General features: G+C 38.4%; 3 protein-coding genes across 8 annotated transcripts; 2 read left to right on the plus strand and 1 right to left on the minus strand.

Annotated features, from left to right (window-relative positions):
* Positions 1-198: 198 nt before the first annotated feature.
* Positions 199-4,615, plus strand: LOC105033871 (acyl carrier protein 2, mitochondrial). The gene is made up of 2 exons (XM_010908833.4): positions 199-511; positions 4,258-4,615. The coding sequence occupies exons 1-2, from the start codon at positions 314-316 to the stop codon at positions 4,432-4,434; spliced, it is 375 nt and encodes a 124-aa protein (XP_010907135.1). The 5' UTR covers positions 199-313; the 3' UTR covers positions 4,435-4,615.
* Positions 4,616-7,422: 2,807 nt separating this feature from the next.
* LOC114912947 (protein LITTLE ZIPPER 3) lies at positions 7,423-8,754 on the plus strand. The gene is made up of 2 exons (XM_029261423.2): positions 7,423-7,670; positions 8,381-8,754. The coding sequence occupies exon 2, from the start codon at positions 8,403-8,405 to the stop codon at positions 8,637-8,639; it is 237 nt and encodes a 78-aa protein (XP_029117256.1). The 5' UTR covers positions 7,423-7,670; positions 8,381-8,402; the 3' UTR covers positions 8,640-8,754.
* On the minus strand, positions 8,698-22,085 carry LOC105033870 (probable aspartyl aminopeptidase). Of its 6 annotated transcripts, none has more exons than XR_012134245.1 (11): positions 21,874-22,084; positions 21,693-21,780; positions 21,392-21,527; positions 19,782-20,054; positions 17,428-17,578; positions 16,500-16,739; positions 15,730-15,946; positions 14,386-14,567; positions 12,673-12,785; positions 9,139-9,284; positions 8,698-9,009 (listed from the first exon to the last, which is right to left on the minus strand). XR_012134245.1 is itself a non-coding variant. In XM_073243099.1 (10 exons), exons 1-10 carry the CDS (start codon positions 22,033-22,035, stop codon positions 8,923-8,925), a joined length of 1,692 nt encoding a protein of 563 aa, XP_073099200.1. In that variant the 5' UTR covers positions 22,036-22,085; the 3' UTR covers positions 8,698-8,922. The 6 variants fall into 6 exon arrangements, 4 of the variants coding, with proteins under 4 accessions (XP_073099200.1, XP_073099201.1, XP_010907133.1 ...); XR_012134246.1 differs by having other exon boundaries at positions 8,822-9,052; XM_073243099.1 differs by lacking the exon at positions 9,139-9,284 and having other exon boundaries at positions 8,698-9,052; positions 21,874-22,085.
* Positions 22,086-22,414: the final 329 nt, after the last annotated feature.

The following is a 22,414-nucleotide window of genomic DNA, read 5'->3' on the forward strand; positions in this document are numbered from 1 at the left end:
GTATCAAAATTACTATCACATATTTTATAGCTTTACTGGTTGCGTGTGGTTCCTGCTCAATCACAGCCGTCACTCCATTTACGGACGACCGTGATTGGCAAACAACCCACTCCGGTCCTGGCGGACTTTCATGTAAAATTGGAGTTGCAAGGCGTCATTCGAGACCAGGGCTTCACCCGGTTTTTGGACGGCTAATCTTCATTTGATTGATGGGACGGTGAGTACTACCACTTCAGCAAGGTCCACGAATCTCAGGCAAAGGCCTTGATACAGCCGAGCTCGTTGCTCTCTCCCAAAATCCCCCGCGGTAGAGATGCAGGCGGCGAGGAACGCCATCCGTCTCTTGAGATCGTTCCCTCCTCCTCCTCCGGCGGCGCTGGTATGGGTTCCGGCGGGATCGAGGAGGGTTTCTTCCCAGGCTTCGGCGGCGGCCGTGCTATTGGAGAAGCAGGAGGTCACCGATCGAGTCCTCGATCTCCTCAGATCCTGCCCCTTCATCGATCCCTCCAAGGTCTATCATCCACCCCTCCATTAACATACCCTCTTCTCTTTTTCATATTATGATCCATCACTTGAAATGAACCAGATTATTCTTCTCTTTCTTCCCTCTTCTATCTATCGTCGATCTATTTCTTTGATTTGGACTATTCTTCCTGTTCCAGGAAGATCTCATCTTACAATTTCCCTCCTCTATGTGATAGCTTTTCGCCTGGTTACTGAGTGACCTCGGTGGGACGCGACGGATTGGGAATGTAAAAGTCGCTTCTTGTTGATGCTGGAAAAATATGGTTAGGATTTGGAGGTCTGGATTTGTGAGGACCTGTGCAGGCGTGTGCTTAGCCCACGTCTACTATTGGTAGATCTTGGGTACTTATACAAGGTCAAGGAATCTGAATAACACCTTCCAACTAGCTTTGTTGGGTGAGGTCCTAGATTATTACAAATAGTATCAAAGCTTACCCAGCCTACTCCTTGTGTGGACTGGGGGAACTGTAGTACAGGTTTGGGCTTACCCCAGGCTGATCGTGCTCTTTGTGATTGGATGCATCGTACTTGTAATTGGATTTGGATCCTTAGGATTTTTCCAACATGTCAGATTCTTCCATATATGCAAAGGATTTGATTCTAAATTAGTTTTAGAATGTTGGGTTAGAGATTGAGTTGAATTTTGGGATGAATGGAAATTTCATTCGTTCTGGAGTCCGGCAAAGCAAAAGCTATTGCTGTGAAAGATGGCATTTCGTTTGATGGTATTTCATATATCAGATCCGAAACCTTTACCATTTTTCATTTGCTCGAGGTAATGTGTCTTACTTCTGATAACTGTGCTTGGTTGGATTGTAATAGAACTCTTACCAGTGGGATGTGTCATATAGGAGATTGTCTTAGGCGACCATGCCAACAGTGCAAAAGTTAGTGTAAAATGGAACAACTTCCAGCACCGTACCATAGAGTGGATTCTGTCTGATACTTTATTACTGCTTCTTTAACTTTAAAAAACAAACAGGTGCTAAGAATGTTATTGATTTGAATATGTAAGGCAATGCTCATAAGCTAGTTCACATTGATATTGAGATTAGTGATGATGTTCTATTATGATCTACATATGAAAGAAAACTTAGTTTTTTTAAACTATTTTGAGTACATTCAACATCTTACCATCAAAAAAAGATAAGTGTCACTTTAGATGGCTGCATGTGAGTACTTGTTGGTACTAATTAGGGTGGATTCTGACCTGTCTATGTCAATGATCATTATGAACATTAGATCAACAACTGTATGATTTCTTTTCCATTTTTAGTTTTTGAATATGAAGGAAGGTAGGTTTTTGAGTTAAAAAAATGAAAAAAAAAAAAAAGATCAGTATTTTCCAGTTTAGTAGAAAACCAAGTCCTGCATAGAGTCATGATTTGATTGTCACTCTAGCTGCACTGTGGATAACACATGAAAAGCAGACATTGATACATCTATATAAGAAATTTTTGAAAGTCAGATTTTTTATCTTAAGTATCTATGTAGTAACTGTTCTTGATTTGAGAATGTAATATGGCTTCATCATGTTCCATCTCTATGGTTGTTTTCTCAGCTTCTTTTGATTGTTTTCGCTAAGACATTTTTTTCCATCTTCTTGACATTTGCAATCATATGTATGGAACTTTCAATGCCCTTTTATGCTTTCAGAAAGCAACTCAGGACATTGAGACTATATTGTTTATTGCTAATAGAAAGTCTCAAATTTCTGTTATAACTTACACAATTAAATATATGATTCACAAACTTGAGTTTGTGGTTAGCTGCATAAAACATTAGACCTCTAAACTTTCTCATCATTCATATCTGCCCTTCACCTGCAATTAGATTATGAAGAGAACCTGCTTTCTATTGAAAAAAACCCCCCTTGAAAAAAATATGTTCCCAAATATTCTCTTACTAATAGCTTCAGTTGGACGATATTTTTATATAACATGAATGTAGGTCTAAACTTCAGTTGATAAACCTATGTTTGCTAAGCGTATTAGGAGTTATCATGTTTGCAGCAGAAAACAAAGGTCATTGGAGGTTCTTTGGTTGCCATTATTCTGCTAATTATGTGTCTCTATCAGTGCTAAGGTTCAAAGTCAGAGCTTACCTTTTTGTACCACCTCCTTGTTCTCTAAGAAAAAAAGACAAAACAAGACCTGATGGGCATACCAAACTTTTCCATGACAAAGAATCTCTCTCTCTCTCTCTCTCTCTCTCCCCCTCTCCCTCTCCCATTCCCAGCACACCCCCTCCAACACCTCCCCTGACCCCCCCCCCCCCCCCCAAAACAACAACCTTACGCCTACTCTACTCTCCCCCCCTTCTCCCACCATTTTTGGATGGCGTAGTGGTCAAGGGGCTGGCTTGTATGGGTAGGGAGGGGGGTCCTCACTCTTGAGCTTAGGTGATTGCGTAGTGTGCCTCAACTTTGCATGCTAGTTTGGTTACCGTCTAGTTCCAATTCAAAGCAGAATTTCACCATGTACTAGAAGTTTTTTTGTTGTTGAACTGTCTTTCTTACTGACATAACCTTAAACAGATATCCACTAAAGCTTTAGCATGTTTAAAAGCTTCAACATTGCCTACGATGGCTCTTATCTTGCACCTGAAGGATAGCATTCTTACTGTCCATATCTGAAAAGTGCTTAAATGCAGGTAAGTGCCAAATGGTACTGCCAGCACGTCTTCATGAACACACTGATGGTATTCTTTTGAAGTTTTCTTGGTTTTATTAAGCCTAGAATATGTAACTCCTAGAGAACTGTTATATGGACATAACTACCCAAGAGTTGAGGGAAAGCTTTTTCCTTCAAAACATTTTGCTTGATTCACTTTCGTCAAATTTCTATCACTGAAGTTTTATCCCTTTTTTTTCTCCATGATCTTCATAGTCAGAGTGGTTTTGATTGTGGTTGATGGCCCGTTGATTGTTGTAACATGCATATGCTAGTGAACCTGGGTGCTTCCTTTTGGCCACATTCATGATAGATGACCGTGACCTTTGATCCCATTCAACTAAATATTTCTAGTGTTGAACCCAGGTAGAGGTTTATATCTGAAGCAATTTAAACCTAGTTTCTTTCTTCAATTAACTTAGTTGTTGCCCTTAGTTTTGATTTACATTAAGTGGATAATAAATTATCTGAAACTGCGACATATATGCTTGTTTGGATGCATGTTCATGAGTTCTAGCATTTTCTTGCTTAATCTCTGGTAGCATGTGAAATGCACGCCACAAGAAGTCAAAAAGAAAAAGAGGTCATCTTCTTTTAAAGAACCATATGGGAATGATATGTTATCCACACTGCTCGGTAAAACATCCCTTTTGGATGTTAGCTTCAGCAGGTACTCTGATGACAGGACTAAGTTAAGAATGGGAAAAAATTGGGTTGTCTACGATGAAGATTTTCACACTGATACAATCCCTTCTATACACAATAATTGCTGATGTGACACATTGCTTTCATTTTTTTCTGTTTAACTTGTTTTTTTTTTTTTGTTTCTGTCGATAGTCTTCTGGATGTCTTATTGATACAGAGAGAGAGAAAAACTATTTGTTAGGAGAAATTTGTAAGACAGCTGGCTAGCGAGCTAATTGTACTACAGCTGCTTCACCATTGCTTCTAAATTGCATGTGGTTAATGCACGGTAGACCTAAGTATCGTCTATGTGGCATGCTGTTCTATTGAATAACTGAATATCTAAATGTGTTAGATTACTTGCTTTCCTTGACAGGTGAGCCCAACTGCAAATTTTAAGAATGATCTGCAGTTGGATATGCTGGACAATGTGCAAGTTATGGTGGCTGTAGAAGAGGAATTTGCAGTTGAAATTCCCAACAGTGAGGCTGACAAAATCTCGTCAGCTGCTCATCTCATCGACTACATTGCGGCCCATCCACAAGCCAAATAACTCTTCAAATTCCTTCTTTTTACTGAACCTGGACTCTGGGTTGGTTGTAATAACTACATTGTCAAGACCATTTCCTTGCAACCTTCAGATGATTGTCTCAATATTTGGTAGGAGTTCAACTGTCTTCTTTCGAAAATATTTTCATCTCATTGATAAAAATATAATAGTCTCCCTGTTTTCATCTTTTGGTTCTTTGTTTTTATCTCATAAGAGGTGAACAATGGGCACAGGTTGAGGCTATTTGAAGAATTGCTCTCGCAATTAAATTTTGTTCTTGCACAGGATGGTTTTGTTTGCAATTGTTTGACTTGATGGCTCGATATCATATATTCACGGATGATAAACCTCACATATTGGCCTGTCCCCACGGTTTACGGAGGGTGGGTACAATAGGAGACTTCCATTAGTGCTACAGAGCACGTAATGGTAAGTATGAACAAGCCCTGTTCTTTGGTCTGAGTACAAGGTACGTGGGTCATGCTGTGCCATCGACCTTCCAGCTTGCTTCCCGTGTGGACCCGGGCTTCCCATGACACTTGTCTTCTTTCTTTGGTCGGACTGCTCTCACCCTACAAAAAATGGCAGGCATCACAGGGCTTTAGATTCAAGCTGCCCATCATGTATCCCCACAACGTGATTTATAACTCTGATCAAAAGCATTAAAGAAGCTGCTGTGGCCATCCGATCATCGAGTCTTTCTCTGAACCATCGAGCTTAAAGCATGCCGTAATGGACTGGGAGGGTTGAGGCCATGGCAACAAAGGTGATAATGAAGGAGCTCTCACATTCTTTACCACACAAAACAAAAAAAAAAAAAAAAAAAAAGGAAAAGACCTCTCACATTATGTTGAGTGGGACAAGTGGAGGGGCATTAAGTGAGATGAACTCGATGACACCTGCAAGCCTCTGAACATGCAATCCCTACCTCTGTGAAATGGGATTATATTCCTCCTTCCAAAGCCTTCTACTAATGAATTTCTTACTTGAAAAACACATCCTACCATCTCGAGTTAGATGCTGTTTTCCAGCAAGCAAAAGAGCTTCTTCGAGATCTGTCTGTCCTCTCCATTTTGAGTGCTGTGGCCAAATCTAGAGAAGCTCCTCTTCTCTCATACCCATCCCCAAAAAACCTACTGCATCCTTACCCTATTGCCAAAAAAAATATGCCCGCTATGGAGGCACAGACAAATGGAAGTTAAGTCTGTTATGATGGTAAAAATACGATAATGCCAATCCCTGAAGCAGTCATGATGGGGTTGGAAGGAGAACACCAAAAGAAGGAAAGAAGCCGGTATGGGTGTTTTGACTAGCTATCAAGTGGAGCACTTGGATGGTGCTCATTACTTGTTTTTGGAGCCATGCAAAATCTCTTGGGCGAATCAAGCAGGCTACGCTCATCGAAACCCAACCTCTCTGTGCCTCGCGGTAGTAGGCCACGGACACAAGAATCCATTCTTGTGTGGGCAGCAGGTATTACCACATCATGCCAGCAGACACTATTATTATTGTTCAAGAATAACACTATACTACAGAGGTTCAGGTTTATCTCTGAACCTTGGCAGTGATTTCAAACCTTTGATCTCTTCCGGTCTTGAATACTACCTATGATTGAGGTAAAGGCAATGTTGGCGCCTGAGGCTAATACCAGGCATCACCTTTTGCTCTAATTTCGAGTAAATTATATGGCAGGCTAATACGAATCCCCAGGCCTATAATTTAATCATCTGTAGCTAAAAAGGTTAAAAGCGTTGCATAAATTCTCTCTTGCAGCAGATTAGAGGCATCTAATGCACCCCGTTCGAGGTATTAAATAACCTAATCTTAGCCATCTTCGTGCCGTAACATGATTGATATTTTAGCATGCGGACTTACTAATTAGCGCCAATACAAGCATACAAGAGATTATGCGGGTGGAAGGAATCGGAGCAATCTCTTATCCCTTTGGGCCCCTTCCCTGCCACATTTCCCGCGGAAAATATCTAACGAGCCTCACGAGGTTCTTGCTTCAAATTGACCATTCTATCCTCGGTCACATCATCACCCGCAGGGGCAAAAGCGTCATATCGTTTTAGCGTCGGTCACGCCCACCAGCCATAGTCCAGTTGTCACAATGCCGGCAAAACATCATCAAAAGTCGGCCGGAAATGCATCAAAAGTTTGTCAAACACTGTAGAAGAGACGCCTCTCCCATCTCAGCGACGGTTAATATGATCCGGACGAGGTCCCAACGGATTGACCATTTTGCCCTTATGCCCCCCTTGCATCCTGAGGGCAAATCCGTCATTATGAAAAACAAAACCCACGTCCACTTCATGCAGGTGTTGCGGGCAGCAGGAAAGACTAACATTAGTGATGGTGGGGCACCAATTGGGATGGAAAGTTTTAGTAAAATTTAACTCCGGTCCCTCATTTGATTGTAATTTTATAATTACAACCTGAGCCCTTACTAAGATCTAGTTTGCATTTATACCTCATTTACGCACACTTTCACACAGGCCGGGGACCAGAACGTTAAAAGAATATGAATCAAAACAGGGACTACGAAGCAATTCCTAGACTAAAAATAAAAAAGGAAAAATTAAGCAGCAAAGGTAAAATAAATTTAGTACAACCTATGAGTTAACCGAACAGCCTAAATCATTTTGAATCTAGTTTTTTACTTTATCCGTAGGTGGAAGGACTGGATGGAGGGTAAAATTAGGAGATGCTGATGATAATAATAAATGGGATAATAATGGTGATGATGGGAAAAAACAAAAGAGCATCGATGAGGGGTGATGATGGGGAGGGTGGGGGCCGAAGGGGCCATCATTGCGAATCTTGGGCCGGCCGAACCCATCATCATGTGGAGGGCTCAAGGAATTCCCGGAATGCCCCCCGGACCCCGCCACCGTCACGTGACGCCACCCCTCCCAACCTCATCATTTGCTAACATTAAACTCTCGCCCCCTCCCGGCCGCCTCACCTTGCTTGCTTGCTTGCATACATGCATGATTCCTGTGCCACGCTAGAGATGGAAAGAGAGAGGGAGCAAGAATTGTCACACAGTGTGTGTAGAGAGAGAGAGAGAGAGAGAGAGGCATGTCTCACTCCCCACCCCTTCATCTTCTGCACTATAAATATCCCCACACCCCACCTCCGAAAGCCCATCCACGACCGCATACATCACTCCATCCCTCCTGTCCATCATACTTTGTCTTTCTTATTACTCACTTCGAAGGAAAAACTCCCAAAAGGTGATCTCTTTGGAGCTGCTTCTTTTGGAATACCTGAGCTTGATGTGCAGGGTAGTCTATGTTTTGTTTGAGAAGTGAGAGATTGTTGGCATCATCTATCTTGTTTTCTCATTCTGAAGTTGGTGTGCTGGTTTAGATTTGTTTTTTGGTTTCATATTTTTTCCCTGCTGGAGGAGGACAATAGATGGAATTCGTTCTCATGGGAATTGGTTTGTTTTATATTTGTAGGTCCGTCGTTCTTTGTGAATCCTTTTTAGGGAATTTTTATCGGTGACTGCTTTCGAACCTCATTTTTGTTATCTACTGGATCTGTCTTATGTGAAACCTCATTTCTTCCAATTTATATTTCACGCAAACAATAGAAATGGAGAGATGCTGCAGTTAAGACTCTCCCTCTCTCTCACACACGCACGCACACGCACACACATGTCCACCTGCCTTAGGTGCCATGGCACAGAGTCCATGACATGGTAAGGTCTTCTTTTGCTTTAGAAGGTTCAGTTATGCATGTTTTGAGCAAAGCTTTTTGTTCTCCGGGGGTTTTCTAGGATGCAGTGCCTTAACCTTTTTTTTTTTTTTCCCCCGTCGGAAAAACATTTAAGTCATTTCATTAAATAAATATGAGTGTTGCTCACCACTTTAACTCGGACCAATTCATGGTTCCTTTGTTCTCCTAAGCTAATCTTGGTTATTGTTGGTATTGTTTTAAGGTACCGTTGCTGACCAGAACCGATGGAAAGGATCAACTCCAAGCTCTATTTGCAGAACTGTTACATAATGAAAGAGAACGAAAGGCTGCGGAAGAAGGCCGAGCTTCTCAACCAGGAGAACCAGGCTCTCTTGTCTGAGCTGAAGCAGAAGCTGGCCAAATCCAATGCCAACTCCAACTCCAGTCCCAACCCCAGCCGTATCCCGGACCTTAACGCCACCCCCTCGGGCACCAACACTCCTGACGCAAGCAAGCCTTGATCTAGTGGAAATGTATTACTGGGGACTTTTTGGATGGTTTTGTGTGATAGCTTAAAAATGTATGCTGTTGGATCTCTTTTGCCACAGAGCAGTTATATATAGTTGTGTAATCAAATCTAGCTTTGCTACAAGAATTTCTTCTCTTCGTTCTATGTGAAACGGTGCCAACAGGGACGAAAAAATCTACATGCTAAACAATTTGATTTTACTGCAACTATGAATAGTTTGAAACAACATAGAGAAGGAAACCTGTGATATCACCTAAAAATCCACGCTTAGCTTCCTATCGATGTCGGAGAAAGATTGGAAGAAGGCCATGAAATGTTTGTAAGCGATATCCACATCTTCTTTGCCGCATATCTCCCGCACGCTGCATCCCGGACACGAAAGACCAGTTAGCATTATAATGCTCCCTATTTTCAGGGAAAAAGGGAAAAAAAATTACGACACATGCACAAAATGTTCTTTTATCTTTTATCGATATAGTCAATGTTTATACCTTGAAAATTCAGCTACTTTCTCACTAAGTCAAAGTTTTGATGTCTCTAAGTTACGGAACAAGTAGCCACCAGAATCCTGCTCCAAGTTCCACTTCTGTTTACTTCAGTTTTATATGTGTTGAATCATTGAATCATTTCCACATTTCTGAATTTAAATAAATATGTTTGTCAAACTAGTTTCTTAGCATGCAAACTTTCAAAAGTTATAAGGAGATTTCTAATGTTACAGATCAAGGTTTCCAGTAAGAAAAAAAACGACGCATGATTGAGGTGATAAAATGACTAAATATAAAATTAAGGTTAAATGCATAATCTATGTGCTTGGACCACAAGCAAATTAAACATGAACAACCGAAGTAATAACAGTCGACAAGTTACATCACAACCCTCAGGGCTACTAGCTTGCACTACAAAGTGAAACGATCTAAGTTTCACCATACATATGATGCATAGTAAGGGACGGATTTGATCAAATGGAATACAGATGCTCGGCTGTCGGGCCAGAAATAGCTTAGTTTGGCTAGCCACCTCACCAATGATGCAACTAGATTTTGGATGGGCAAGCTACAGACGGACAGAGACCATATGAAAAAGGCTATCATAGACCATCTGATGCATGATCTTTCCCCGTGAACAGTTCACAGTCCCTAGTGTACGGTGGGATCAAAACAAAGGGAACCTTGCAGTGTAATAGCAGGAAGAATTAAGACAGCCCCGCAGTGGAATAATTGGCAGATGCCCCGTAACTTTCCTAAGCTGTCCCCGTTATAATTATGGGCTTTTTAAACCGGATCCCTAAAGAGATGCAGTAATCTCCACTGTGAGATTATGTCTGAGATTTAAAAGTCTGATGGATGATGATAAGTCAGAGTCAGAGACAGATGTCATGGATTCGACGTGAGGTCAATGTGTTTCTTAAACATAACAAAGACCATCGTCTGTTAGAAAAAAAAGGAGAGTCCACACAGGGACAGAGGGATGAGGGTCCACCATGACATTACATCAGAGAGTGAGACATGACCCATGGCCCATCCGTACGCCCCAGTTGACCCTGAGATAGTATGTGTCATGTGTGCTTGAGTTCGGAGTCCCATCAACGGCCCACTTGAGCCCCTTTGCAATGATTACATCATAAAATAAGCTAAAACAAAACGGTCCGCGTATTTTTGTGTTTTAATATTATTTCGAGAAAACAAATAAAGTACAGTCGAGACTAAAAGCAAATATCTAAAAGCATTTATTCCAAAATGACACTAATTTAAACATAAAATAGAGCTTTTCACTTTTCTTATTAACTTCCCATTATAACTAGATTTTGCTCTTGTGGTGGTTATACACTCACACTGCCGCTAAATTTGGCTCTCCAGTCCAGAGTCCAGCGCATACATGGCCTATGATTGAGCACAAGTCATCCAAGTACTCATTTCGAGGTCACTTAATCTCCCCTTAGGTGTGGTGCATACTCTTATTAATGTGTAAAAACATGATTAGCAATATATAGGCACTGCTAAATTTTATAAGAGCTGTAGCACTGTAAATGACACTAAACGCACCACTTCAAATGCAATGCTAATACTAGTGACATGGTGCTAGAATGTCCGACATTACATTGATTAAATCAAAAAGAAAATATAATTATATAGTTAAAAACTAGATTGCCAAATAAATTGTAAATCCTGTATTTATGAAATCAATAATCAAGAGACTTAATGTATGCTATATGTATTGCAAGGATTTTATTGTAAATATGAGCTTTACATGAATACTGTCAGAAAAGTAGGAAGACCACACACATTGAATCAAGTAATATGCACGATTTCTTTTTAAGTGTTCTTTTTTTTTCCCCCTTTGAGACAATTTCTTTCTAGATGTTCACCCGTGAAATATGCCGATCATTAATTGAGTGGTCTGGATTAAATAAGACCATAGCCCACCATTAATTGGCTTGGGCCACTGCACGTGAAAATTCACCCTAAATTTTAGAGATGCTCAGTGATCATAGATGGGATAAAAGGTGGGAGCCAAGTTAAATTAATGATGTTTAAGGGCTCAGATCATACCAGAAGAATTAAGGGCACTACAGAGCAGTTTGGTTCTGTCCATTTTCAATGAGCTATTCAGACGAATAGCACAAAATTATGCTGCCTACTTGATTCATAAGTGTCTACATGGCAGGAAAAGCTATATGGTCCAAACGAAAAAGACAATTCAGAGAGGAATGATCATCAAATAACCAATAGCTTTTCAGCTAAAAACCGTAAACAACCTGGACGGTAACTGGACGGCAACTTCACAGCCCACCCATCCAGCTACACGCAAAAAGATGCCAGGACAAAGGGACCTACTACACCATCAGGCCAGGACACCAAATCCAGTGTTTGGAAAAATACAGGGTTACTGATGTTCATGTGATGGCAGTAATACCATATCAACACCATTAACATTGATGAGCAGTTGGATCGACCTAGAGCTACATCCACTCCCGTAGATATGCAAACCGAAATATATAGATATGCCAGGCTAGATTCTCGCCATGTCTCTGAAGACTGCTCCATTTAAACCTAGAGAAACACTTGCATTTTCTTTTCAATGGGTTTATATTCAACAGCAACAATGTAATAATCAGACGCAGAATAATAAGGAAATTTTATGGAGATGAGGCATCAGAGTGTATGGAAGGATGAATTTCAACACTGGCTCCTTAATATGGGATCAAGGTTTTTAATGTGGTGATCAAAGTGATACAAGTTTACCATGGTATATCAGGGAGAAATAACGAAAAAATTGTTTGTCTAGCAGAATAAGTCAACTAGACAATGTGTTTGATATGGGCAATAATTTGATGAAGTGACTTCCGGTGCATAAGACGAGCTCTGCAACCATGTTAACATATTAGGATGGATGCGTCAAGAACATAATAAATAGAATCCACAAGGAAGCTAGGAATAGAACCAATAGAGGACATGAGATTATTCACTTGCGTAAGCAAAAGCTGAAGACAACTAGGATCCATATATGGTTCTGCTCCGTTAATAATGTTTTGGGAGGCGTGACCCTGATAAGGACATGAACTAAAATATAGATGGTGGAGACCAAGATTATGGAACCAAGTAAATCGCAAGATGGATTCTCATTTGAAGTTGACTTCTATGCACGCAGATATCCATGCATCTGCCAGACCACCTGTTTATACCAAATCGTGGTTCTATTGACTTAGACAAACAAAAGTCCAGCTTAATTTCATTTTTTGGCCAGAGGATCAGGCTTTAGGTTATACTTTCAGCCAATCAAACTTGCTTACTGTCACTTTTATGCTCATAAAAACTGATTCGTCATCATTCAAGAGACTTATGTTGCATGACTTTAAACACAAATTTTGGCTTCCCATATGGTTTTGGATCTAATGCATTCCCAAACTCTCAGTTTCCTACCATTAATGTAATTTATAGAGATGATACTTTCTCACATTGAAGCAACAAATTTGCTTGGAATTTATGTACATGTAGTAAAGCCTGAGGATGAGATAGACACACCTGTGCATGGACAGCTGAGGAATGCCACAATCTACAGTTCGGATACCAACCCCAGAAGCAAGTATGGGGCCTATAGTAGATCCACATCCCATATCATTTCTTACAACAAACTCCTGCATGGATTTAACAAGTCAAAATTATTCTCCATTTTGCTGCTTGTAACTTTTATCCAGAACAAAGATAAGGACAAAATTATCAATTTAAAATGTGGTACCCACAGGCCACAGAAGAATTAAAAATAATGTACAGTTTGTAGCACAAACTATGCAGGACAGAAAATAACATTCTCAGTTTTTCCATGAACCATGTCATGACCTCTCTTTCTAAATGTCATGGTGAAGAAGCAGCTATACATTCAAAACAAGGCAGCAGGCTTCTAGACTTAGTAGGATGCACTTAGATGAACAACTGAAAGCAGCAAGCAAGCGACTTTTAATTCTTAATAAATGCTAAGAAAGTCCCTCCAATGAAAAAAAAAGGTGTGGCGCATGGAAGAATATCAAGTGCCAATGATGGCCTACATCTTAAGCCAATTAAAGATCTTATAGGTCTGCTCTTCCATACTAGCAGAAGAGACAACAACCACAGTATTCTAATGGAATGTGTTAGAGTGGTTGAACAGAGCTCTTCAAGCAAACAAACTTAGAAGGAAATATGGTAAATGACATCAATCCAAACAACTTTTAAGGCCAATTTTGTTGTTAACCTTGAAAAAGGATGTGCCCCCTCCAACATATGTTGTGACTGGCATAAAAAAACATTTGCCACATATTCCTTTTTCAAGCTCTTGAAAGGAAATCAAAGACTAAATAAAATGAGGAACAGAATTGAGTCACCAATCTTGTCTAACATTAAAGACAGGCAAGAGACAATCCTTAAAGAATCACTAGTAATCTCTATGGGATAGCAACATAACCTTCTCTCAAACACTTTTTGCATACTATTACATGGCACCTGAGTTGTTAGTTAAGACTCTAGACTCCAAGAGAAAAATTTTCATAGTGAAAGAGAAGACCATGAGCCTCCGTCTTTCTCACATGCACATGCGCATGCACACATGTACGTGCACACACATGGAGAGGGAGGGAATGAGGAAAGAAGGGAAGGAGCATAATATTGATCACCAGATGGCATGATAACAGACTACAAACAGTAAAGCAGATCATGACTAGAAGTTCTTATACAAAATTTTTTGATGAATGGGCTATACACAGCAGAAATACAACATGCAAATCTTTATTCCAAAAGAATCCATGAAAAACATAGAACAAATTATAACATACAAAATGCCATAATTTCAAACATAGAATCAATCTGAGAGTTGAAAAGTATGTTATGACTTCTTATTTTCACGTCATTACATGTTTTTGTTCATATGCTTCTTAAGCATTACAATATTGACATATGGAAACTCCCAAATTATGGTTTTGTAACAAAGAAGTTGCAAAGAAACAGATTTTGCATGTTGCATTAAGCAATCTCTAAAAGATTTATTTCCAGGCAATTATGTTGTCGATACACAAAAATCGGGTAAATAGGACAGTAATCACAATGCCAGCAATTAATAGAAATCGAATTTTTGATTAAAAAATTGATTTAAAAATTCATTTTCATGTTTTAAAATCCAAAGCGATCAATAACATGGCAAAAAAGGAAATTTTTGAAGTGGCAATAGCAATTACTATGCAATGCATTTAATCCCATAGGCAATACCTGAACAGGGAGGTTATGAATATTTGCCACTTCCTTGAAAAGAAAGGCAGTTACTGCACTCGTGGCATAGCGCTGGTTAGAATTATGTTTGATAACAAGCCCCTTTTGTAGCTCTGGCCTGTGGTGTTCTTCATATTTATCTGAAAAGTTTGGGTGCAGACCATGTGCCATGTCGGCCGATACTGGGTAGGGGAAACACAAAAACAAAAGATCTGGTTATTTCAAGGTTACGAAATTACATATAGGAAGGAATGCTGGATTAAATTAACCATATAATATTAATAATTTTTACTAATCACAACTGCAAGCCTCAACAACACTGGCATTGATTGTCTGATTCTTTGAGGGCCTATTTTGATGCCTCTATATATTGTTAACCGCATAAATCCAAAATGGTCAAAGTTTAGATGAAGATAGCAACATAAGAGAAGAATCCCAAGCCACCAAAAAAGCTCCGTAGGCACAAACAAGGCATCTTAACAGCCAATTGTCAGGTGGCAATCACTCGACTTCGATGAGGGAGTAGGAACCTGCACTGGAGTTGAACTACTAAATAAGCGGTGACCCTCCATCAAGAGTGGAGGATGGCACACCAGGCTCTACAGCTCCTGCGTCATTTAAGTCAACATTCCTTGTAAAAGGTGATTTCAATTTTCAAGTGTCCCGAAAATATTGGGCTTGTACAGTCAGGAGTTTCCTCCACTGGAAGAAATTTCATCCTATTAATGCCAACTTCCCACCGTATGCTGAAGAAATAACCACCAACCAATGGGGCAACTAGAAATGTGCATGTAAACTTCAAATTTTAATCTATAACTGAAAAAGTACCCAGTTTTATATTGCCAATAGGTCACATACTGATGCTATCAAAAGCATAGCTCTTGCTGATTGCAAGCTTCATCTTAACAAGACTGGTAACTATGTGTAACTTGCATAATTTAAACATCTACTAAATTATATAATGATAGGACTGTATATGGTTTGAGATAGCATTGCTTACATTATCAGTTAAGACCATAATTAGCTCAAATTCACCTGTGATCATCTTATGATCAGAAATTTTAAAAGTAATCAACTAAGTAATCAATTCACATGCTTGCATCACTTTCTCAATTAATTAGCATTCATTGATTTCTGCATGCTGACGTCATAGAACTAACCTGGCCTATGCACCAGCAGTCAATAGCAAATCAATGTATGAGATAATTAACAAACTAACAAATAGACAGACAAGATACATACATGTACAACAAGGTAATAACATGATCACTATCAGTTTACAAAAATTAACCAAGAATGATTTATATGCAAGTGATAAAGGATTCACATTTCCATTTAGACTACCTTTTACAAATGATCTGATAATACTTGATCTGTCACCAGTTCGAGACAAAAAAGGGGAGAAAGGCAAACACTTGAACAGCATACCAAGAAAAGATGAACGTATCGCACGTTCAAAAGCACCCTCTCCTATGTAATCCTGAGCTAAGCAATCAACAATGCGTCTCATGGCCTGGAACATGGTTGGTGCGCCTGCTCCTTGTATTGAGTTTGATCCCACCTGCAAAGTTGAGAAAACCCATGTGACACTGCAAATTAAGTTTGTTAGTGAATTTCCAAGTCTGGGAAAAAATCAGCGCCCACAGACACCCTAGTAATACTGCAGATTACTTAGATCAGAAGTTTGAGCAATATGAGTAAGAAGCACTTGCTCCTACACCGGATTTTCCTTCCAAAAAAACAGCTTTTCAAGAGCATTTATTTGATATAAACAACATTTGTCTCATATCTACTTAACTAAGATCAATTCTCCATGATTGAACTGTAAGAAATGCCTTTCTCTACATTTTAATATACATAAATTCACTACAATTATCAGTATGATACTACCATTGAAGTTGACGACCACATATTAAAATTCATTATGTTTGCCTTGTTTACAAAAAAATAAGACCAGAATACAAAGATAAATGTAGTGACTGGATATAGAGACAATGATTAGGTCAAAGCAGAAAACAAGAGGAAAGTAATGCTGCAAGAAGAGATGCCACTGAAAACAGAAAAATGGTACAGAAGACAGGACCATGATTTGAAGTTGCATTGGAAATGATTACCTCTTCATTATCAAATAAAGCAACCATTCTGATAGCCTGCTCATTGGCTAAATCTCCAGGAAACTTACATGAATCCAGAAGAGATCTGAGTGCACAATAACTCGAAGCAAGATTGTCAAGTCTACCAGAGAAGATAAATTCATTATTTCCACCTCCAAGACAGCCAGGCTGTGTATCACAAACATTTAACTCTATACCCATTATTTCATCAACATTGCATCCAAGTTCCTCAGATAACACCTGAAATGCAGAGTTCATAAATCAACAAATTGTGTCCACCACCTTCCTACTTTCAACTCTGAAATGTGAAGTTGCTAATAACCTAATAATCTCATCAATAATTCTTAGGGGTGAAAGTAGTATGGATATTATCCATCCGGATCCGTTTTCATATCCAAATTAATCCGGATATGGATAGAAATTTAAGGATCTGACTAATATCCATATCCGTATGCATATCCGTCAAAGAAAAATGAATATGGATATGGATAGACAACCATCCGATCCGTATCCGAATATCCAAATCTACATGTAATCCTATATAATTTTATATATTACTTAGTAATTTTTAAAAAAATATACAATCATATAAACATGTTATTAACTTGATTTATCATCTATCTAGTAATATCTTTGATTTTATAATCATAAAGTTTAATTATCCAAGTTATATCCGTAATTATATCCATACTTCCAATATCCGAATTGTATCCATATCCGTTTAAAACAAATATGGATATCAATTTTTGCACCCGAATAATATCTGTATCCATATTTGTATCCGTCAGACAAAACAAAAATAGATATGGATATGATGATATCCGATCCATATCCAATCCGATTTCAGCCCTAATAATTCTATTTGAAACTACAAATGTGACATCATCAGGAACTTAGCAAAAAATAAAAATAATATTAATGAAAATACCTGCAACAGCAGTGAATGATGGACACTTTTTGAAGAGATTGATAAAGACTTTTTGTCTTCAGATTTCACTTGTGCCTCCTCAAGTTTTGTTGCCAGGAGTGGAACAAGGTGACTCTCAAAGTTTGGTTTGAACCCTTCTGTGTTCACTGTGCTATACAAAAAGAGGAATAAGTTAATATTTCTATGAAAACAAAATGAATATAAAGGACTAAAACAAGTGCATCTTCTGTACCCATAACCCAATTTTCATGCATAGGCACAGGTGAATTGGAAGAATAAATAAATGAGATGGGCACCTTAAAGAGAATCAAATGGAAATGCATGGAAACATAACAAAGAGTACAGGAGGCAAATGGAGGCTGTAGGGTTGTAAAAGGGACTGATATAGAAATGTGATATTTTATATATATATATATATATATATATATATATATATATATATATATATATATATATATATATATATATATATATATATATATGTTTGTCTTATAACTTCAGCAGCAGAGTTCCTTATCATAATAAGGCATATGAACAATGGGTGCCAATCAAGAATGGAACAAATTTCTCATAAATAAAATACTCTCAAAAGGAAAATAATGATGAAATCTAAGTGTTTTATGTGTTATAGTTCACCACCCAAGATAATCTAGTCAGAAAAATTGCCAAATTATTAAAGCTTTCAACATTTACTCAGAGGGCTGCAACTCAGGCAAGTTAAGTCAGGTGGAGGAAGACACTAGCCCAAGCCAATCTCTATATGTCCCAACCATAATGTATCCCAACTCAACAAGATTTCAGGTTGGGATTTCTCTAATCCGACACAACCCAGCGCAGCCTTAAGCTAAATTTAGGTTAGGTCAAGTTAGTTGGGTTGGGTTGGAATGCGCCATGTTAATCACGTTGAATAGGAATTTTAAGATAGAGAAATTCTTAAGATCTTTCTGTTTGATTAATATTCACTGGGTTATGATCTAAACTATCTTATAATTTTGATGGTACATAATATAATTTAACAAGACCAATGATACAATTATATAAACATACAAGTAATCTATATGAAATGTAAATATGATTTATTTATTTATTTATTTATTTATGGGTCAGGTTAAGTCAGACCTTATTAGGTTGAACGTCAGCCCTAACCCAACCCTCTTGGGATCAGGTTGCAATTTTTGAACTCAACCCCCACCTAAATTTATAAAACCTCAGCCCAACCCATCAATAAATGGGTTGGGCAGGCAGGTTCTGGTTGAGTACAATCCAAGTTGCACCCTATTAACTCAAATTTTTCTTCAAAAAAAATTCCCTGAAACTTTTGAACATTGATAAATATCTAAACTTTTATCTCCAGAATCATTGAATCTATTCTTCAACCTACCTTAGAACACCCAGCAAATTGGCACTATGCTCAACCATGAGAACAACTTCTTCAAGATATCCCTTTGAACAGTTCAAATGCTTGGCATGTCCATCCAGTTCCTTGGAAAGCAAATCATTTACCAAACCTTCAGAGAATTGATTAGAGTTGAACTGAAAATCTGAGCCATGTAATGCTAGATGTATCAAAATTTCTATATGAAGTAATTAAGCATGTCTACATGGGTGCATGTATCTGCCTGCATGTGTCTATGACATGCTTTAGCACGACACTTAATTATTTCAGCTTTAACATTGATCTCCATCAAAAAATGCCATTAAAATCCAAGAGGACAGACTCACAAATAGCTTTAGAGAATTCCATGTTGCCTTCTTTTATTTTGAGCAAATCTAATACTGAGTTATAATCAATCATATTCCAATCAAAAAACCATGATTAATCAACATAAAGAGCCTAACATGGTGAATGAAAAGTATGTGCTTTAAATATATGCCAAATAAGAGTCATATGAAAGATGAACTATTTCATGCATCGGTCAGAATGAATGGTCAAATTTGTTTTCCTGAATTAACTGATTTCCTTTTCACATTGGATGAATGGCATCCCTCACTGCATTGTCGGATTTAAATTCCCAACAACTTTCACTAAGTTTATCATGAAATCTCCATCTCGATAAGTGGAGTATTTGATGGATAAGTTTGATATGAGATAATAGGATCTGCACTCCATGTATTTTGGTATATTCTAGTTCCTCACCAAAAGTATTTGTGTGTAATTGAACAGCTACATCCAAACAAAGACTTGGTAACTATGTTAAGGGAATATCTCGACACTTTAAAAACTAGAAATGACTTATTCTGCACAACCAACTTCAAACAGCTACAAGTGATTAAAAATAACATAATACCATACTTTCGCATTAAAAATAACAACAGGTAGCAATCAGCAATAAAAAGAAGAAACAAGTAGCAACCGGTCAAGATGTATGGCCAGTGTTGGTATACGCAGTAAAGGTCTCCTCACTCTGACAAGCTTATGCACAAAGGAACCATCACTAGCTTTTTGGATAACTCTTCCAGCTACACTTAGATCTCTATCGAACCATGTGTGCCATAGGCCTCCTCCGTATGTCTGCACATTTACCATCAGAAACCCAGACTTGGAGGATGCAGATCTGGGCTTCAGTTTCAAGCATGGGCTATCTGTGTGAGCAGCAATTACATGAAACCCACTGCCAACATTGTATCTGCAAAAGGCAAGGCAATGATCCTGTGAAATTGAGAGGATTTGCAATTTTTTTTTTTTTTGACTTAATCAGATAAAAATTATCAAGAATTTAAAAAAGATAGAATAATTCCGATGCTTATGTTAATCATATCATTAATACATTTCTTTATTTTGGATAATAAGTAGGACTCTTATATCTATTTTATTATATATATATATGTGTATATGTATATGTGTGTATGTGTATGTGTATCTGTGTATGTGTGTGTATATATGTATCTGTGTGTGTGTGTGTGTGTGTGTGTAATGGAGGCTCAATTTGTGCTAAGTGCACCATTCGCCCTGTGGATGCCTTTATTAATAATATCATCAATAAAGTTCTTTATTTTGGATAACAAATAGGACTCCTATAGTTGATACAAGAGGAAGATAAGCTTATAAAAATTACTTATTAACGGATATCTGTTATAAGCAACTATTATATTATTTTGCATTTCCTTTTGCGAAAATTATTGGTTCATTTAATGACAGGTGATTTTAGGTAACAGATAAGAGTATCTTGCTTAAGTATCATTTATTCTCGTATAATTAACTACATAAGAGAAAAAATTAGTTGGAAAAAAGAGACAAAACTATACCCGTGAATCATGTGGGGCTGATATTAATCATGCCGATAGTAATAGCAGTAGTTTCTTCACGGAGAATTTTGCTTTCTTAATTCACCATATGGAAGCCACTATTAATGATGTTGATATCAATGACGGGATACATTATCATATTGCATTTCAAAAATAGTTGCAAAAAGGACAAAAAAATCATATCCCGCACAACATGGGAGGCTGTGTTAATGATGCTGGTATTAATGATGGTAGTTTCTATACAGATGATCGGCTTATGCAGAATTCTCCATTCATCATGTGGGTATTGATATTAATGGAGTTTCTTCTCCGCAGTGAGGTTTGGGGAAAGAAGAGGAAAAAAAAAACATACCTATGCAATGCACGAGTTTTATGCGAGTATTAATGATAACTGAATGATGGTTTTGCAATATGCAGCATACAATTTCAGCTTAAGCATGAAATGTTTTGAGCCTTCAGTGGAAATTTATTACGAATGATTAGATCATGCGAGTTAAAATTATTGATCAGAACACTCATGTGAAACCGTGTCTTCCATGTCAAGCATAAACGATTAGCTTTTTCCCGATAACAACAACAATCTAAACAGCAATGAACTTTGGCCTCCCTTAACCAAAACAACAACAACAATAACAACAATCTAAACAGCTGGTACACGTACAAAAGGCCGCGGATTTCCATATGCATCACATACGCCAAGGAAGGATAGATGACTCACTTTTCTCCGACTGCAAAAGCAACCAAAGAGGACATGTTCCGCGTGAAGAAGTAGCGCCCTCCCGGCTGCAGGTCCCAATCATCGTTCTCATTTAGCAAACGGAATCCAGCTGCAATCAGTTGCCTTTTCGCTTCAGCTGAAAATGCGAAAAAAACACATCCAAAAAAAAAAAAATCCATCTCGTTAAAATCACAGATTCTTTTAGAGTTTTTTTGGACAATTCATTCAACTTGATCTTGAAAGATAATTTTTCTATTAAAATTCGAAATAGGAAAAGATCGAATCTCAGAATCAATAGTACCAGTGGCGTGAAACTGAGTCCAAGATTCATTGAGGTAATCCAGAAGATCGCCCACTATAGACGGAGAGCTCTCCCCCGCGCCCGAATCCTGCTTCAGAAATAATAAGGGGAGAAAAAGAAATCAAAAAACGAAGAAGACGAGGAATCGCACAGGCGAGTTGGCGCCATCCGCCGCACGGACCTCGAGCGACCCATCCGATTGGGAGCAGAAGAGACGACGGGTGGAGAAGCCCTTGGCAAGCGAGCGGGACTGGGAGAGAAGACGAGGAGGAGATGAGATGGTGGGGAATAATAATGGAGAGGGATGCGGAGGCTTGAGGAGCTGGAGACGACTCAGAGCCATCACTCCGTTTGCTCTCGCTACTATTGGGCAGCTAGACTGAATACCGTAGAGAGAGTTCGATCTCATCTTTTCTACCCGTCGTCTCCCGCGATGATAAGAGGCTCATCGCCCCTCGGTGTAAAATCAACTCATCAAGACCGTTGATTAAAAAATGGTAGCGCGTGGTGCAGATTTTCTGAGATACTAGAGATTTTCGGTTCAAAAATTATGCTTGTTTATGAAATTCCAATCACACCATCTATAGGATGTAATTATTTTTTTACCGGCACATTTAATTAAATTGTTAATTAGCATGTCTATTATGTCATCATTTTGATAGAAGTTTTATAATCAGGAAAATGTTTGTTAATTATTGTAAAATATTTTTCTCTAATATTAG

The sequence above is a fragment of the Elaeis guineensis genome, chromosome 9 (genome assembly GCF_000442705.2).
Source record: "Elaeis guineensis isolate ETL-2024a chromosome 9, EG11, whole genome shotgun sequence".
NCBI classification, from domain to species: Eukaryota; Viridiplantae; Streptophyta; class Magnoliopsida; order Arecales; family Arecaceae; genus Elaeis; species Elaeis guineensis.

Bases quoted from the DNA above. Each gene is read 5' to 3' on its own strand.
- LOC114912947 (XM_029261423.2), top strand. From the start codon at position 8,403: ATGGAAAGGATCAACTCCAAGCTCTATTTGCAGAACTGTTACATAATG.
- LOC105033870 (XM_073243099.1), bottom strand. From the start codon at position 22,035: ATGGCTCTGAGTCGTCTCCAGCTCCTCAAGCCTCCGCATCCCTCTCCA. The intron at 17,579-19,781 runs GTTGCTACTTGT...CTTTTTGTATAG, and splicing joins CTGGCCATACATCTTGACCG to CACAGTGAACACAGAAGGGT. The intron at 12,786-14,385 runs GTATTGCCTATG...AAATCCATGCAG, and splicing joins TTCATAACCTCCCTGTTCAG to GAGTTTGTTGTAAGAAATGA.
- LOC105033871 (XM_010908833.4), top strand. From the start codon at position 314: ATGCAGGCGGCGAGGAACGCCATCCGTCTCTTGAGATCGTTCCCTCCT. The intron at 512-4,257 runs GTCTATCATCCA...TTTCCTTGACAG, and splicing joins CCTTCATCGATCCCTCCAAG to GTGAGCCCAACTGCAAATTT.